Source organism: Mus pahari, chromosome 11, assembly GCF_900095145.1.
Source record: "Mus pahari chromosome 11, PAHARI_EIJ_v1.1, whole genome shotgun sequence".
Classification (NCBI taxonomy): Eukaryota; Metazoa; Chordata; class Mammalia; order Rodentia; family Muridae; genus Mus; species Mus pahari.
Genome location: NC_034600.1, coordinates 23,612,268 through 23,631,831, shown reverse-complemented (window position 1 = coordinate 23,631,831; position 19,564 = coordinate 23,612,268). Strand labels below are relative to the sequence as shown.

Genomic DNA, 19,564 nt, shown 5'->3' with positions numbered 1-19,564 from the left:
GTAACAATTGCTTACCATTCATTGCATTAGGAGGTATGAGAAGTTTTTTTTTTTTTTTTTTTTTGAAGTTTAAGTCCTTCTGCATTTATTTATTGGAATTCTTATCTAAAGAACATTCTCTTAGCAACTATTGTATTATCTAGAAGTGTGTTCTATAAATAAGTGAAGGATTAATTCTCTGCTCATTTTCCTTAATTCATTAATTCTCAGAGTAATAGTACCTTAGCAACCCTCCAGTAGATGGGATGCTTTGGTTTTGAATTTAATGTTGTTAAGATTTTTTGTTTTTTTTTTAATTTTATTTGAATTATTTTCAGTTCTGTGTATTCTTCATTATTTTTATGGTCACTTGTCCTTTTAAGTGAGAAAGAGCCCCCTAACTTGAATTCTTTCCTTCTGATGTTGGTTACTGGTAGATTCTTGCAGTGCTTCAAGCTTACCTGGTAGAGTTTCTGCCTCAGCTACTTCACAGATCTTGTCATAGCACATGGTAAAGCTAGGCATGGCTGTGTGTTCCTGTAACCCTGACTTTTGGGACAGGTAGATCCTTGGAGCTTGCTGGCCAGCCCACTTGGCTGAAACGGTGGGCTTTCAGTTCAGTGAGAGACCCTGTCGTAATTCAATAAGAAGTGCTAGAGGAAGATATGCATTGGCCTCCTCTGGTCTTCACTTGCATACTTATGTGCATACAGCAACCCCTACCCCAGTACACAGTAGCTTGTGGATAGATGTTGTGGTGTAAAAGTTGACTTTTATGTCATTTTCATGTAGAGACCATTTTTCTATGTAAGTTATAAAAAAGAAGTACTGTTTAATTTTATTTTTGTTTCTACTTTGATAGTTATATGATACAGAATGGATGGTATATTTCCATGGTAGAAAAGAAAATATATTATTATACTTTTTATTTTCTAGACATAGAAGAATTAAGTTCTGAGTAAGCCCACTGGGAGGATGGACAGTTACTTTAAAGCAGCTGTCAGTGGCTTGGACAAACTTCTTGATGATTTTGAGCAGAATCCAGGTTTGTTGGTTTTTCTACTTTGCTAAAATGTCCCCTTAACAAAATTCAATTTCAGTCTTGGTCACGTTGCTATGTTCTCTCAAAAATGTGCCTGTTTCATTATAACATATTAGCTTATTTTTACACCGGTAAGATCAATAGTCAGAAATAAAAGTTACTCTGTAGATACAAGCTTAGAAGAACTTTATGAGGAAGCTATAAACAAATTGATAGAGCTCTATAAAACAAAATGTCATTACTATAAGAGATGGTATTTCCTCAGAATGAAGTTAGGAAATGGGGGGCTCTTCTAGCTAGATTTCTATTGCTGTGAAAAAACACCATGACCAACGTGACCTGGAGAAGGGTTTGTTTCACCTCACAGAATATAGTATATAGTCCATCTTGAAGGGAAGTCAGGGCAGTCGCTCAAGACAGGAACTGAAACAAAGAACATGGAGGAGTAGTGCTTCCTGGCTTACTCCTCATGGCTGGTTCCTTGCTGCTTTATACAACCCAGAACTGCCTGGCTAGAAGCAGCACCACCTACAGTGAGTTGGGCCCTCTCACATCAACCATTAGTCAAACAAAGTAATGCTCCGCAGACGGGTCTACATATCATATGGCGGAGATGTTGTCTTAATTGAGGCTCCCCTTCCCAGATGACTCTAGCTTGTGTCAAGTGTACAAAAACTAATCAGGACAATGACAGAACAAAAGCAGCTAAAGATAAGATTGCTCATCTGCCTTTTCTGGTGTGGTTTACAGTGCAGCTGAGTTATTGACAGTGTTTCTGTCACCTGTGACAGCTGCATTAAGAAGTAAAACTAGAACAGTTCACAGCAAATACAAAGTCAGTGTGAAGTTTTAAAAGCACATCTTCATAACCTTTTTTTGATTTACGTCATCTGAATGACTTTGCATTTCTGTTTTTTCCTAGATAATCAAGATTATCTCCAAGATGCATATGCTTTTAACCAGTGTTCAGTTTCTTCAGAGGTGGCCTCTCCACAACCAGCTTTACTGTCAAAGGACCAAAGATGCTTTAGTACTTGTGCCTCATCAGACGCATGCTGTGAAGACACAAATGAGACTTTTCTCGAAGGAAAGATACACGAGGGCTTAACCTCTAGACAGAATGAAAAAAACGTAGCGGGACTTGATCTTCTTTCTTCTGTGGATGCTAGTACTTCAGATGAGATCCAGCCTTCCTGTATGAGACGATGTAGTAAGCCTGTCTGTGACCTGATAAGTGACATGGGTAACTTAGTACATGCCACCAATAGTGAGGAAGACATTAAGCAGTTATTGCCAGATGACTCTAAGTCTCCTGCAGATACTTTGATCACATTGGACTCGTCTTCAGTTTCAGATACTCTCATTGTTTCTTCAGTAGACTGTGGTAGTAATGCTGTCAGAGAAGAGCAGAATAACAGCAACACTGGTGTAAAAAGCAGAGATATTAGTATCAAAGAATTGGGTGTAAAAGTAGACATGGCACTTTTTGATTCTTGTAAATATAATAGAACAGAAATTTTAAAGGATAAAATTATTTCTAATGAGTTAGAAACAGTTGATTTTGACATGCCATCTGTTTTGATGGAACAAAGTTCTGAAATGTCTAATACCAAAGATAACATACAATACAAGAGGCTGCCATGTGAATTGTTAAAAGATGATGGCTGTTTGGCAGAAGAGAAAGTAGGTGTGGCAGTCAATAATACAGAGTGTTTAGAAGAAGGAGGAGAAAGTAACACAATTGCTATGCCTTGCAAGCTTCCAGAAAATGAAGGGATATCCCCAAGTGACCCACCTTCAAAAGATGAAAATTTCAAGTTAACTGACTTTTCCTTCCAGGAAAATAGAACTGCTGTGTTCATGAAACAGACTGTAAAAGAAGACTCAGGAAATTTACACCTTAAAGATAATAATGATATAGTCCATATTTCAAGTGATGATGTGCCCCCTTCACTGTCCTGTCTTTCATTGTCTGGGTCTTTGTGTGGATCGTTAATTGACAATAATGTACACAGTGATATTTTACCTCCTAATGAGTCTGAAGGTCAGAACAATGATGCAGTGACTATACATGAAGAGATACAGAAAAGTGATGTTTTAGATGGGGAGACAGATCTTTCAAAGAAGGAAAAGTGTAGGAACATATTTCTTCAGCCAGTAAATGAAAAGAAAGGGGATGGAAAGGTTGAGGTTGAGGAGATGGTAATCAGTGGTGAATCTTTGGAGTCCCCTGAGGACACCAGCTCTGCTGCAGCAGCTGGGTCTCCAGTGGCACTTTCTGCCACAAGTGCCCCAGAGGCTCCTGGTCCATGTGAAGGTCTCACTTTTCCCAGCAGTGATGTGGATGGGCAAGAGTTAGATTACTTTAATATTGATGAAAGCATGAGAAGTGGCATACTAATTAGTGATGCTGAACTTGATGCTTTTCTGAAGGAACAGTGTCTTCTGAACTCTAACACAATGTCTTCTGGAGAAAATGTAACCGATTCCCAGTTGCAGATGAGTCAGATCGCTATGAAAGGACTACATGATGAAAATGCTGGGGATATATACTTCAATGCTGAAGCAGGAGCTGCTGGCGAAAATGGAGGTGGTGTCATCTGTGAAACAACTGATAAAGAAAACACAGTAGAAAATAGTGGTCTTTCCATAGGAAAAAGCACAATTCCAACTGAAAGAGAATTATCTGCCTGTCAGCCTGACATAAGGAATGAATTGCCAGTCCCCAGTATTAAGACCCAAGCTGTTGGAGGGGCTCGACCTAAGCAGCTGCTGAGTCTTCCACCAGGAACAAGGAGTTCAAAGGAACTGAATAAGCCAGATGTTGTAGATGTGCCAGAAAGTGAGCCAGGCACAGCAAATGCTATTGCTGTATCCACTTGCTCTGCAGATCATATACCTGATTCTCAGGTTAGCTTCAACTCCAATTACATTGACATAGAAAGTAATTTTGAAGATGGATCCAGTTTTGTAACTGCAAACAAGGATTCTCTGCCTGAAAATAAGCGAAAAGAAAGCTTGGTTTTGGGCCAGAAACAACCTACATGGGTTCCTGATTCAGAAGCTCCAAACTGTATGAACTGCCAAGTCAAATTCACTTTTACCAAACGGCGACACCACTGCCGAGCATGTGGGAAAGTAAGTTATAGAAACCTTAGCCTTTTATTCTTCCATGGTTCTGGGGATTAAAACTAGGTTCTCACACACCAGGAAAACTCTCAGAGTTACTGTTCTATACTCTTAAGTGTCTATGCTCTCAAATATTGCTAAATTAGATGTTCCAAGCTGAGTGGATCCTCCTTTGTCCTTGAATACTTAATTGTAAGACCACTTTTCAGCCAGTTTCCTGATCCTTGCCTAGAGAAACACTAGAAAGCCAGTAGCTTATAAAGAATGCCATGCCAGGCTTTGCTTGCATCCTTATTGTAGTTGACAGTAAAGATGCTGTCCATGAATTCTGAGGAAAGTGTCTTTAAAGACTGGCATGCTTTTTATTTAGTATTTTTCAGAACTACCCTGTTGTAGCAAAATAGTGTCCTACTTATGAAAGCCAGGTTCTTGTAAGTTGTAGGTAAGTTATTATCACTGGGCTGCTACAAGATACTTTTTAAATGATAAACATTTATTGAAGAAAGTTTTTATTGCCTTTCAGTTAACATAGTTGATTCAAAATGTTTTCTTATCAGAGATATAAATAAAAATATGCATTGTATTAGAGTTCTTTAGAAAAACAATTACTCTATATATTATGTATACATAATTATAAAGGGATTCATTAGATTTGATGATAGGCTGATTATTCCAGCAGTGGTTATCCACATGTTATAGAGGCATATAGCGCTGTAGCTGCTTAGTTCAGGAAGCTGGAAGCCTTTGATCACAGTAGTGTGGTGGTGGGGAATGAATTGTGCAGTCCTGTCTGATGCTGAAGTCCTGGAATCTCCCTGGAGAGTCATCGATATGGCTGAAGAAGCTGGAATTTGTTGTTCTCAAGTGATAGCAGCAGCAGTAAACATGCTTGCTCAAGAAGAACACAGCGTGTTCTCATTGGCTGCCTTTCTCTTCCACTTTTATGCTTGCCAGGCCCCCAGTTTATTGGGCAGTGTTGCTAAAATCCAGGGTATGTCTTTCCCCCTTAGTTGTCATTCTGGTTGTCAATCTAGTCTTGAAACACCCTCATAGACACACCCAGAACTCTAAATCCAGGGTATGTCTTTCCCCCTTAGTTGTCATTCTGGCTGTCAATCTAGTCTTGAAACACCCTCATAGATACACCCAGAACTCTTAGACATCTCTCATTCCACTTAACCTTGACAGTCAAGATTAACTATCATACTTAAAGATCAGTAAAAAGCTATATTTATGGTTGTGGTGACTAGAAAAAATGGATCATATAATAAAGTAAGAAAGTAATTTTCAGCTACTTAGGTTTTGAGCTTCTATCCCCTTGTCTTTACTAGGTTTAAATATGCTTGAGACAAAATTTAGTGTTTTATTCTTTATAGGTATTTTGTGGTGTCTGTTGTAACAGGAAATGTAAGCTTCAGTATCTAGAAAAGGAAGCAAGAGTATGTGTAATCTGCTATGAGACTATTAATAAAGGTGAGTATTAACCTGACATGTTTTCTTCCATTAAATGAATATATATTAAGAATAACTGGATTATGACAAAGATAAACTTGTTTATTTTCTTAAGGCAAGGACATAGTGTTGACTTATCTGGCTTAGGTGGGACATCCCAAGACTTGGTTTCTCTTTTTGTTCTACTCTCAAAATTAACACTACCAGTCTGGAAAGGAAGCACTCAGGTTCTGGAGTGGCAGTTCGTTGCTCTTTAACAGGTACCAAGCCCCTGAGTGCTGCATTTCATCTGCCTACTAGTTCATCATCACTGTCTTCCTCATCATCTTAATGGAGACAGTCATAAAAGTAGCCACCATATTGGTGCTCAGGATTACATATTAATGCTAGAAGGCAGGTCATAGTTCTTACCTGTTAGGCAGTTGCCTGAAATGAGAATGAAGATAAGGAATTATATATAATTTTAAAAACTCATAGGACACCATGCTGTGTGCACATTTTGGTCTCCTCTTTTTTTTCTTAGTTTTAGAATGTCACTTGTGTGTGCTTCTCATTGTTTCTTGGCTCTCTAGCTTGTTTCCATTTTCAGCAATGGTCTTGATGGTCTTGAGTTTTCACAGGGTGTGTGTGTGTGTGTGTGTGTGTGTGTGTGTGTGTGTGTGTGATACTGCTTTTACCTCTAGATACATGTCTATTTTTTTTTTTTTTGAGTAGTTCTTGCATTTTCAAAGATTTGTTGACCATTTAATTCCCAACGAAAATTACTTGACCCTTTTTTTGACCAGGCCTGTGAACTAGCTCCTATTAGCTAGGAGAATAAATACCTGATAATAATTTGTTTTTCTCTTTTGAATGAAGATAAATTTTTTCAGCAATTCTCCAAAAAGCTCTGATGTGAGTCTGTTAGCCTGAGGTAAGCTGTTCTACTCCCTGCTGTTGACCTATACTATGGAAGATAATAGAACATAATTTTAAAAATATTTTTATATTATCACCATTGTTTATGAAGAAGCTACATGCATATAATTGTTTTTCTTTTTGCACTGTTTCTGTAGCTATTAGCCCAAGCAGTTTGCTAGAGTTCAAATTTTACAGCAAGTTTTCACCTAAAAGTTCCTACTTAAAAAGCTATGATTATTGGAGCTGACAGGTCAGGTTTTGGGAAGAGACATTCTGGCTATAGAGTCTGAGAGAGAGGGGGATGTGCTCATTAAAGGGACTTCATAGAATACCAAGATAAAAGTGTGGTCTCAAAGATACAATGTAGAGGAATGGGAATGTTCCTCAGTAGTGCAGTGCTTGCTAGCATATACAAGACCATGAGTTTATTTCCCATCAACACACACACACACACACACACACACACACACAAGAATGTGCTGTGGAGTGAATTTATTAGATAACCTGTTTTATTGTATTTCAATATCTTACATAGTTTCTTTTAGGGAACTATCAGTGATTCTTACAAGAAAATGCCAACTATAGGCTAGAAACTGACTGGCGGACTGGCGTGATCATGTAAACAGTGTTCTCAGACATGAAAAACTTGACTCAAAGGTTGTGAGGTGCATTCAGTAAAGGGATGGAAGAAAAGATTGAGTAGAGATTGTGGGTGTTGAGAAAGCTGCCAGGATTGTGTGAGCTTTAGCAACATGTGAATACTGTCAGGTCAGTTTGGATCCAGAGTGTAAATCTGTATGTGGATTTTACTAGCTAGTGGAGTGATTTCTGAGAGCACTATCATTCCGGGACATTAAAGAAGATTGTAGCAGTGACAGCATTTATGGTCATTCAGTTTGGAGAAGTGCTGAAGATACTGTTGCCAGTACTATTCATTTCTCTTATTGAAGTATTAGTCAATGATATTTAGGAACTATTCTATATTCTGGAGCTCCAGGTGACAACAAAATAAATGTTCTGTTGACAGTAGGATTTTTGAATGTGGAAATAAATAGTAAACAGAGAGGTCATCAGATGGTATTAATACCCTAAATTTAAAGTTAAAATGTACAAAAATAGAAACAGATCAGTGGCCATAATAATGCTTTATGATAATATGATATGTGACTAGGAACTTGAAAGAAATAGACTGGATCTGTGTGAGAACCTGTGGCGAGAACATTCTAGGCAGAGAAAAGAGCAGACAGCATAAGCTGTATTTGCTTAGCTTGAAGAACAAAGGCTCAAGTTAATGCTCCTAGTGAGTCAGTAGGTTGTGCTGAGAGATGAGAGTAGGGGTGTAGAGCCTAGTCTAGTTAGAAAGTCACAAAACATATAAAAGCCTTTAATCCCAGCACTTGGGAGGCAGATCTCTTAAGTTCAAGGCCAGGTTGGTCAACAGAGTGAGTTACAGGACAGCCAGGACTACTCAGAGAGACCTTGTCTCAAAACAAACAACCCTTCAAAACAAACAAAGCCATTTTTAAAAGGCTTTAAAATGGGGATTAAGGAAATAATCATTTAGGTCTTAAAGATTTACTCTGGAGTATGTTGCTAGTAGATACTAGGAGTAAAAGGAAAAACAGACACTTGTATTCAATAAAGATGATTTTCTATAGTAGATATCAAGCATACAACAACTAAAAATATTGAAATAACTCATTTATAGCTTAACTAAGTAGAGTGCTGTCAAATAAATATTAGTCATTTGGACATCTTTGCCAAGTGCCACTTTCTCTGGATTGGCTATTTATTTCTTTCTCCTTGTAATTTGAAAAATCAAATATTTATTATAGCTTACTAGGAAGTTCAAAAACATGAGTTGTTAATACTATTCTTTCCCCTTTATAGCTCAGGCATTTGAAAGGATGATGAGTCCAGGTGGTTCTTGTCTTAAGTCTAATCATTCTAATGAATGTGCCACTGCTCAGCCACTTCAGGAGACCCAAACATCCAGTACACCTTCACCTACAACTTTGCCCATCTCAGCACTGAAACAACCAAATGTTGAAGGTAACCAGAGTACACTGCTGTGGTTTACACCAAGAATAAGTTACTTAAGTAGAAATACTCTAGTAGTCAGGATCCAAACAGAAAAGAGAAACCAGTTAAGTGTCAGGGGGGATTTTGGCAAGGAGTTGGTTATACATGCTTGATGGAGACTGGAAATATGCTTAGGAGTCTCAGACTCACATATCTGCAGGAAGCAGCCACCACCACTAGGATCAGGGGGATGGAAGGGGAGAAGGCAGTACTAGCATCAGAGAGGGGTACCTGATGGTGCTTAGCTCTCAGACCTGGGTGTTGGGGCTAAAGCACCATTTGACTAAAGCTGTGTGACCTGTGGGAAAGTGCCATATGGCAAATATTGGAAGCATCAAGGAGTCTTACAGATGGTGCTCAGGTGACTAAGGGAGAGTTCTAGATTTGATATTAGGAGTGCTGAAAGTCAGGGGACTTGCAACATAACTGCTGGTGTTGCCGGTGCTGCTGCTGCTGCTGGTACTGCTGCTGCTGCTGCTGCTGCTGGTGCTGCTGCTGCTGGTGCTGGTGCTGGTGCTGCTGCTGCTGCTGCTGCTGCTGCTGGTACTGCTGCTGCTGCTGCTGCTGCTGCTGCTGCTGCTGGTGCTGGTGCTGCTGGTGCTGGTGCTACTGCTGGTGTTGATGCTGGTGCTGCTGCTGGTGGTGCTGCTGGTGGTGCTACTAGTGCTGGTGCTGTTGGTGCAGGAATCCTAGCAGGAATTAGAACACAAAGAATCCCATCCCTTTCTACATTTTGGCCTCCCTTTCCCACCAGCCCCCTGCCCTGGCCAGTTGTGACCACAGCTAGTAGGTAAGAAGACAAGGTTAGGGTTTGTGCTTTCTAGACTTCCAGCCTAGCATGCAAGAGCTCAGTGTAGAATGGGGGCTCGGGTTCTAGTGATAGCCAGCAAATAACTTTCTTTAAAAACTTCTCTTTAACTGTATATTTTACAACAATAACAAACTATTATTTATTTGTCTTTCTCTTTTAAGACTCAAGCTAGTCCAAGCTTTTGAACTCAAGTTAACCTGCTATGAGTCATTGGTTACAGACATGCACTACCATAACATCTATTTTAAACCTTTGAATTGTCTGCTAGTTTGTTCTAGTTGGTGGCCATTTTCAGTCTCATACAAGGCCAGTATATATTTGCAGACATTGTTTGGAAGCAAAGGCTGTGACATTTTAGAGAATACCGTAAATATCAGTTAAAGATAAATTTGATTCTTCTGACAGTTGAGTTGTGGGGGGGGACTTAGATCATCACTCAGTGGCTTTTCTATTTATAATATCTGAATGGAGATATAGTAACAAAATTGTGTATTTTATCTAAAGATAATAATTTTGTGTCTAAAATGATTTTTATGTTCTTGAATAGATAATCTAAATTATCAGACTATTGTAAATGTAAGAAAGGTACCTTGTTTAATACACCCACCCATGTTACAAATACATGTACTTAATTCAACTTTTTACATTATTTTCTCCATTCTAAAAAGTAGACATGAAACATCTTGTGTTTTTAATGTTCGAAAACCATCTAATTTTAATTCTTGAAACTTCTGTCTAGGTGCTTTCTAACAACAATAGCAACAAAATAAGTCTTCTTACTTTGAAACAATTATTTCCTCCAGATTTGAGAGGAAATGGAAATACGTATTACTAAGGTTTATGACCCATATTATAAGAACTACAGTGTTGCTGTTTGCATATTAAATGAGAATACACAAAGACCTCTGGAATACATAAGTGATCCATTTTCACACTTTTTTTCACACTTACCTCTTTCTGTTTTCTGTGTGATTTTCTTCGCTTACCTTCTAGGCCCTGGTCTGTCCTTCATCCCTGTACCTTACTCAGACCTTAAGGTGTACTCACTAACTACTTGTTATGGTTTGACTCTGATGTGTCCCCCAAAGGCTCATATGTCAAAGGCTTGGTCCCCAGTACAGTGTTCACAAATGAGACTTTAGGGAAGTGACTGGATTTCTAAGGTTTTGGGCTAAAGAGTGAGTTAGTCTATTGTTGGCTTCATAATCCCATGACCTTTTGGGAGGGATGGAAACTAGAAGGTGGGGGTTAGCTGGAGGAAGTAGGTCACTGGGGTGTGCCCTGGAAAGTATCTATTTTGTCATTTTTCCTTATTGTCTTTGTCTGCTTCTTGGGCACTCTGAGGTGAGCAGCTCTGCCCTGCTGCATCTTCCTCACCATGGGGCACTACCTTGTAACAAGCCATGGAAATGGAGCTAAGCCACCCTGGACTGAAACCTTAGAAACCCTTGAGCATTTCCTCAGTTGTTTGTTGTATCGATGGAAAGCTGGCTTAGCATGCTGCTCCATGGAAACTTCGCCTCAGTAATAGAGGGAGGCCTTGTATCTTCCCCGCTGTCCATAAGGTATAAGATTCTCCTTTCCTTTCAGAGCATGTGGCTTCCTAGGCATGGACTCTTCTCAGGATACATGAATCAGAGAAGCCATTTTCCTAGGCTTCTCTGAGAATATAGGACTTTGCAGGTGAATAGCAGAAGGATTCTGAAAACGCTAACCGACCTATTTGGTGTTATAATCCTGCCGTATTGCCACATAACACAACTCACTTTTCCAACTCATCTTAGGACCATGTTCCAAAGAACAGAAGAGAGTATGGTTTGCAGATGGCATACTGCCGAATGGTGAAGTTGCAGACACTACGAAATTATCATCTGGAAGTAAAAGATGTTCTGATGACTTTAGTCCTGTCTTACCTGATGTGCCCACAGTAAGAAATCTAAATAACATTAGTTAGATCATAATTCTTCATGTGATTACTAGTGTGCTTATCCTTTGGATGCATTGAATTTGCCTTGAAAAAATGTATATGCGTACTTTGCTTTATTTTGCTTCCCTTATAGCACTTCGCAAACTACATTATTTCTGAGTTGAAGATTGTGGGAAGTGCTGATGCAGCAGGTCTGTTGGCCTCATTTTTCCAACAGCTCTAAATGTCCATTAGCATTTTTTAGTAGAAAGTGTTTTTATTAAAGGTATGAACTTTTCTTTAGCTATAGTGCTATTGCCCACTTCCTAAGCTATGCTACAATGTGAACAGCTTTTGTGTACTCATACTTGCTTTACTATGGAGCCTGGATCCCCTAGATCTGAGATATGCTTGGATTGACATTGTTAATAGATTTTATTTTTTAAATGAAAACTTATTTTAGTTTTAATGTATGTCTGTCTGTCTCTGTGGGTGTATACATATGTGTATAGATACTCACAGAGACCAGAGGAGGGCATTGGACTCCTGGAGCTAGAACCTGGTGTGTGTGTTGGTATCAAACCCTGGTCCTCTGTAAGAGCAGTAAGCACTCATAGTTACAGGCCGTCTTTCTAGCCCTGGTTTTTACCCCTTTAAATGTTAGTTTCAGGCAGTGATTCTCAATTTTTACACAAAAACCTCAGAACCTCTTCATAAGCTTTAAATGTTATCGAGAGCCCCAAAGTACAGGTTATGTGGGTTACATGTATTTATAATTACTGTTTGTAAAATTAAGGTAGAAAAAACTTTAAAATATTTATTAATTAAATGTACTAGGGGCCTACAGAGTGAGTTCCAGGACAGCCAGGGCTACACAGAGAAACCCTGAACTTAAAGAAGCAAAATGGCTGTGCACGCCTTTAATCCCAGCACTCGGGAGACAGAGGCAGGCGGATTTCTGAGTTCGAGGCCAGCCTGGTCTACAGAGTGAGTTTCAGGACACCCAGGGCTACACAGAGAAACCCTGTCTCAAAAAACAAAAAAAAAAACCAAAACAAAAAACAACAACAAAAAAAAGCAAAATGGCCTTCATTTCTTGGGAAATTCATCTTTAGAAGCCTATTTTGGTTTCTTTTAATTTTGTTAAAAATATTTTTGGTTATGAAGGTCAATATTTCACTCTTGAACAGAGAATATCGACTGATTTAATTTTTTATTATATATTTTTGCAGATGATAAATAAAGTGGATCATACCCATTCTCCTACAGTGGAAAAACCAAACAGTGGTTTAGGAGACATTATAAGAAGTGAGATAACCCAGAGTCCAATTTGTCACACTGCGCCTGTGGAAAGACAGCCGGGGAGCACAGGCACTGAAGGCTTGCCCATGCCTGGCCCTTTCACACTAGAAGATGATGTTTTTGTGGACAGCGAGGAGCCATCTACTCCTACTGTTGTCCCTGCTAATATTGGTTTGCCTGTTGCTAGCATTTCAGACTACAGGTTATTGTGTGATGTTGCCAAATGTGTCTGCAATAACATTAGTCTTATACCAGATGATGACATTGGTTTGCCTCCCCTTCTGGCCACATCTGGAGAAGATGGATCAGGTAGGATAGTGCCTACTTAAAATTGAAAAAAATCCTAAGGTTTGGAATTTTTAGGACAAGGTCTATGCAGCTGTGTGCTTGTGTGCGTGTCATCTGTGTCGTGGTGGTGGTTGTGTGTGTGTGTCATCTGTGTCGTGGTGGTGGTTGTGTGTGTGTCATCTGTGTCGTGGTGGTGGTTGTGTGTGTGTCATCTGTGTTGTGTGTCATCTGTGTCGTAGAGAAAAGAAGCTTACTATTACTCATTGCCTGTAGGAGACATTTTGTGAACTTACCCCTAGAGACAAAAGTGTTTTTAAGCTCTCTTCTTGGAATATCACACACATTTTCTGATTGGTTGTCATTTTGTTTTGCTGTGGCTACATGTCACTGATATGCATATGGCAGCAAGCAGCATGGGAAACTTGAATGTAGATTCTCTTCAGAACTTGGAATGCACTTTAGTGTACGTATGATGTGTGGGAGTGTGGGTGTATGTCACAGCGTATGTGTAGTGGTCTGAGGACAGCTCTAGGGGCTGGGCTGCTCCCTTCCACAGTAGGTTCTAGGGAAGGAAACTTGCATAGCAGTGATTTAGCCCATTGAGCCTTTTTGCAGGCCCTAGAATCCACTTTTGATAAAAGCTTGTTTTAATACTTGAGAAGTACAAAACTTTAATATATAAATGGTAATTGTGTGTGTGTGTATGTGTGTGTGTATCAGAGTTATATCTATTCATTAGGCATTTAGTGGATAGAAAGGTAAAACTGAGTATGTAATTATTGAACAGAGTGGGAATTGGTTTCAAGAAACATGTTTGGTTTTGTTTTCAATTCTTTTGATAGATTTATACATTTTTTTCATTGCAAGTACATTTGGGAGGCTATTTGTCCTGATTAGTGTATTTCTGCTGTTTAGTGCCTGCAGTACAAGAGCACCCGTCTCCTGAGCAGATCATTTTGCTTCTTGAAGGGGAAGGATTTCCTCCTGCTACATTTGTTCTAAATGCAAACCTACTTGTGAATGTCAAGTTGGTATTTTGTAAGTAGAGATTCATTTTTTTCTAGTTATTTTGCAGTAAAGATAGATAAAGTGATTCATGATATATTCTGATTGACAAATAGTGAAAAATAAACAGTCCTAAATTCCCTTTTTGGCCAAATATGACTACATGATTCTAGACAGAACAGCGACTGGCCTCAGAGGTGAGGTTTTCCTGCCTCCACTGTGGAGTGCTGGGATTACAGCGTGCTCTCCTTAGCTGTGGTGGTTTTGTTTTGTTCATTTTCCTTCTCCCTCTCTCTGCTTCTCCCACCTCTCCATACCCCACCCTTCCTCCTCTCCCTTGGGGATTCAACCCAGGAGTTCGTGTATGGGAGCTAAGCATTCTGCTGCTAGACTGCCTTCTTGGCCCAGCGTCTTCTGAGATGCAGTTTGATGCTAACTGTCTGACTGACTGTTATCTGTCATATCTTTCAGATAATTGATCTATGCTAAATGAAATCATGATTTGGTAGCAATAAAGACTTTTTCCTCCTTCTCTTTCTTTTCTTTCTTTTTGACACAAGGATTCAATGCATATCCCTGGCTGGCCTGAATCTCACTATGTAGATCAGGCAGTCCTCAATCCTGTGGCAGCCTTCCCTACTCTGCTTCAAATGCCGGGTCAGTAATGTGACCTAATTAAAGTAAATTAAGGAAATAAATCATCCTCAATCATAAATAATCTTTACTATTCAGTAGCGCATTTATGGTGGTTTTCCCTCTCGGAAACACATGGCGCTCTGCTGGCATTGCCCCCGGCATGTCAGTGCACCCTTATTCCAGGTGTTTACTCTACTGCTTGTCTCCTGTGATACTCTCTGGTCTTTTTGGACAAAAATCCAAAACGCCCACGTCAAGGTTTTTAATCAAGAAAATTTAAAAATTGGGTAAATTGTGCGTTATGCAAAAGCAGTGTTTAGCTTTTAAATTAATAAAAATTGACATTTATAATTGTATGCCATTATTCCTCAAGATTCCTCAGATAAGTATTGGTACTTCTCAACCAATGGATTGCATGGCTTGGGACAGGCAGAAATTATTGTCCTGTTGCAATGTTTGCCAAATGAGGATACAGTTCCTAAGGACATCTTCAGACTGTTCATCACCATATATAAGGATGCTTTAAAAGGTACATTACTTCATTACTATTTTATTTTGGACTGCTGAGACTAGGGGTGGAAAACTAGTTAAAGGCATTTATATTTCAGCTCTGCTAGTTGTACTAAGATTTATTTTGTGAAGAAATTGATGGTTTCTACAAAGAGCTTAATCAGCATTGATTTCTTCAAATCTAGACTTATATGTGATAAATGTCTGTATGTAGTTTTTTTTTTTAATTTTATAAGTGGAAATACCTTTGCCTCTTTGGTTTTCTAGATGTTTCTATGTATTTATCTATATTACATTAGAGAGGGGAGTAATTTTTCTTATTGCCATGCACAAAGGAGAAAAAAATTAAGATATTAATAACTGGAAACATTTTCAAATTTTTGTTATAGTCCCCAACCCAATTTCCAGGAGTGGCTCAGCTTCCCACTTTGCCTTTTTAATGTTTTTTGGGTGCATAAAGTGATTCTAGGGCCTTAGGCATTCTTGAGATATGTCATTCTACCAGTCCAAATAGAGGCTTCTTTAAGAGTAGAAATACAACAAGAAGAACAGAGATCTTTGTATTGCTTTTACTTTAAAAAATGTGTATTGGGACATTCAGGCTCAGAATGTTTCATAAAATAATAATATCATAACTTAAAATATTTTTATTAATAATATTATTTCCAGGAAAATACATAGAAAACTTGGACAATCTGACCTTTACTGAGAGTTTTCTCAATAGCAAGGATCATGGAGGGTTCCTGTTTATTACACCCACCTTTCAGAAACTTGACGATCTCCCAGTACCAAGGAATCCTTTTCTCTGCGGCATTCTCATCCAGAAGCTGGAGATTCCCTGGGCAAAGGTTTTCCCTATGCGTTTAATGTTGAGATTGGGAGCAGAGTACAAAGGTAAGTTTGAAAATATGTTGTATTTTCAAATATACTGAAGATAAAGCAGTAGATTCAGGAAAATCAAGTAATTTTTACTAGATTTATAGAACTACTTTTGATTTGGTGTATTTTTAAGTTTCCAAGACAACCCTCTTATACCAAGTTAGTGTGACAAGGTGTTTCATGAGCTATTAGGATGCTCATAAATTATATGACTTACCTTAAAATTTAATTTTTTTGAGACAGGGTCTCATAACAGAAGCCACTCCCAGCCCTTAAATTTTCTGTGAAGCTGATCAAATGACCTTGGACTCCTGGTCCTCCTGCTTCACTTGCGGAGATGACAGGCTTGCACCACCATGCTTGATTCTTTCAAAGCAAAACATTCTTTACATTATTACTTTTGTTAGTCTTCTTAAAATCATGTATTATTGATTGTTGTCTTTTAACTACATAGTAGACAAGTTACTGTCCCCCCTGCTTGTACAGGAACAAGTGATTCTTAGGTGTGGTACTGTTGTAACACTTGCTGATGAAGTCAAGGGTTGAAGAGTTTTAGAGAAGTGGGTTAGAAATGCTGGTCGCCATTTCCTTAGTTTTACATTCCTTACTTTAACTTTTATGTTCCTAATGTTTACCTAATTACTCAGAAGTACTATAAAATACATCACCTGCAAACAAGTGTGTGCGTGTGTGTGTGTGTTTGTGTGTGTGTGAGTGTGTATGAGTGTGTGTGTGTGTGTGTTTACATGCCTACTTTAAACATAGATTAAGATTCTAGCACTATTATAATGGTCAGACTTTTATATATGGTTATTTTTGTCATTTCAAAATTGTTTCTAATGCACCATTTTAAAAGTTACTCTGTACCTTTGTTGCTGGCTTTTTTTTTTTAAAGTGTTTCTTTTTTGTACCTGCAGCAAATTGTATTTAAGTATGAGGATCTTGATTTACATAATTTAGTATATGTTATATTAGTTACAATTTAGTGTTGGGAAAAATAGAAGTTAATTTCAGAATGGGCATGTATGAAAGATGTCTAGACTGGTAAAAACACAATTAGTGTTAAAAGTCAAGAAAACTATAAAAGACATGATTAATGTAAATGCTGTGTTTCTAACTTCATCTTTTTATGAGGGATCACCATCCCCTGAAAATGGTTAGAGATAATTTTACTTAGGACACTGAACAGGCTGTGGCTTAGAGCTGTCCATATTACAGTCTTATGACTAATGACTAATGGTGTGTAGACAGGTGGTTGCTGAGATGACAAAGCTATTTTCACCCAGAATCTTGGGACTTTAACTTTTGTTATTAAATGGCCCATAACTGCCATAAAAATCCAAGTCCTATCTGAACAGCATGAGCACCACTGACTTCAGTGTCAGTCTAAGTCTAGCGGACTGTAACAGATGCAGACCAGCGGGGTCGAGGCTCCTCACTCTCCACTGATGACTCGTCCCATCACTGGTACACAGCTTTGCAGTATCAGCCCTGCACTCTTCTGAAAGATCCTCATCACTCCATAATCTTCTAAGCTTCACTGTAAGAACACCAGTCTTATTATTTTTAGGTGCTTCTGTTGAAGCTACTGGCCACGCCTACCGATTATATGCCTCACAGTGATTGATGGCTAACTAGTAAATTGTCCTAATCATCAATAAAAACAGCATTCAGATTTTTAACACTGGGCTGGATAAAGAAAACACTGGCTCAGAGTAAAGTTCCCAAGATTACACACAAAATATGAGATTAAAGTTAAATTTTTTCCTAATTGAATCAAATATTTATCTTAAATAGTAAGGAACCCCTGTCATCAAAGTCAAATTTAATTTTTTTTTTTAAAGATTTATTTATTTATTATATGTAAGTACACTGTAGCTGTCTTCAGACTCTCCAGAAGAGGGCGTCAGATCTTGTTACGGATGGTTGTGAGCCACCATGTGGTTGCTGGGATTTGAACTCTGGACCTTTGGAAGAACAGTCGGGTGCTCTTACCCACTGAGCCATCTCACCAGCCCAAATTTAATTTTTTAATTACCACAACTTAATATTAAGTGTAAAGTCTTTAAAATCTTGAATTTGGGGACTAGGGTTATATAGTTCACTTTTATATTGCTTACTGTGCATGTACAAGATCCCTAGTTCAACTCCAGCACCACAAAGAAAAGACCAAAATGCTGTTTTAATTTTTTTGTATTTCTCTTTAATTTAGAAAAACTTTATAGGGATTGAATCAATTATTGTAATTTTTCTTTCCAATTTGGGATTTTATAGAAGCAAGGTTAAAAAATATTAAATGCTTTGGAGTCAGAAAAGCCCAGCATCAAATCTTTTTAACAGTTAAATGAGCAAGTTTGTTTATCTTCGTTTTGAATTTTTTTTATCTAGATATAAAAAAAATATAGTAGGTATAGATACCCTTGCTTGTTATAGGATTTAAATAAGACAGTTTATGTAAACTTTCCAGTTAGTGTATCTAGCAGCTGCATAGGAATCTTTCACTTTTCTCTGATAACTGAGTGAGTGATATTTATATGTACTTTTTGTTTGAAAAAAGAAAATAAAATTAATAAACTTTGGACTTTGTGTTATTGTTGATAGTAACCAATTATTCTTTTTCATGTGCAGCATACCCTGCTCCTCTAACAAGTGTCAGAGGCAGGAAACCTCTTTTTGGAGAAATAGGACATACTATTATGAACTTACTTGTTGTAAGTACCTGAACTATTGTGTTATTTGAAATACAGTTTCTTCAAGCATTTATTTAGTATATTTTACCTATTTTATTTGTCCATTTTAATTTGGAGTACTTGGTATTTAAAGGCACATTTATAAGTCCTAAACCACTTAATATAAATGAGCTCTGCTTTGTAGAATACAGTGTCTCCTAATTTATGTGTTTCTAATTCTGATTGCCTTTTGATTCCCTGTAATGTTTTGTTCTTACATATTGAAGTAATTAGAGACTTCCTCACAAACCTCTGAGATTGACAAAGCTGGGTAACGTGTTAGTAAAGTAAATCAGCATTGTGATTTTGAACAAAGTCTGATCTTGGTGCCCTCATTTGTTGTAGGAAAGCATGGGTAAGGTGATCTCTGAGGTTCTCTCCCCCCCCCCCCCCCCCCGTACCGTTCCTGTCAGTGTTTGCTTGCCACTATAGGAAAGTTTTAGTAGACCTACTTTCAGGTTCCATCCATAGCCAGCTTGAAGCCTCTCAGTTTTTTGTTACTTTTTCAAAACATGGGAGAAATCTTGTAAGCGAATAGTGTTCTGTTGCCATGTTTCAGAAGATTCAGGTCAGGGTCAGTGGCAGCATTTGGAGGGAGGGCTAGGTGGAGGAAGCCACTTATCTCATAGAGCTTGGAAGCAAAAAAGAAACTGAAGGGTCTAGAATCCTAATAGTCCCTCTGAGGATGTACCTCCAAGGCATTCACCTTCTCCCAGGGAGCACTGGACGTGAATACACCTTGAACATCGGAGCTTTGGGGGCACTTAAACAAAAATGACTTGTACTTTAACAGGGCTGTAACAGGAAAGGCGAGCAGTCTCCACACATTGTAAACTTGTTTCTGAGAAATACTTCATTACTTTTGAGAAGTAGTTGGAAGAATTAGTTTGTGGGGTTTTCCTCGGGGGAGGTGT

The 19,564-nt window shown here is 38.4% G+C and overlaps 1 protein-coding gene across 3 annotated transcripts in view; it reads left to right on the top strand.

Annotated features, from left to right (window-relative positions):
• The window catches only part of Zfyve16 (zinc finger FYVE-type containing 16), a 42,974-nt gene that overhangs the window by 6,388 nt on the left and 17,022 nt on the right, over positions 1 to 19,564 (top strand). For 2 of the 3 annotated variants that reach the window (XM_029544002.1, XM_021208600.1), the window contains 10 exons: positions 916 to 1,024; positions 1,944 to 4,159; positions 5,527 to 5,623; positions 8,393 to 8,554; positions 11,180 to 11,322; positions 12,534 to 12,912; positions 13,807 to 13,929; positions 14,906 to 15,061; positions 15,712 to 15,936; positions 18,550 to 18,632. In XM_029544002.1, coding sequence (XP_029399862.1) covers positions 955 to 1,024; positions 1,944 to 4,159; positions 5,527 to 5,623; positions 8,393 to 8,554; positions 11,180 to 11,322; positions 12,534 to 12,912; positions 13,807 to 13,929; positions 14,906 to 15,061; positions 15,712 to 15,936; positions 18,550 to 18,632 — 3,654 coding nt within the window. In that variant the 5' untranslated portion in view covers positions 916 to 954. The remainder of the gene's footprint in view (positions 1 to 915; positions 1,025 to 1,943; positions 4,160 to 5,526; positions 5,624 to 8,392; positions 8,555 to 11,179; positions 11,323 to 12,533; positions 12,913 to 13,806; positions 13,930 to 14,905; positions 15,062 to 15,711; positions 15,937 to 18,549; positions 18,633 to 19,564) is intronic. The other variant, XM_029544003.1, reaches the window with a different exon arrangement.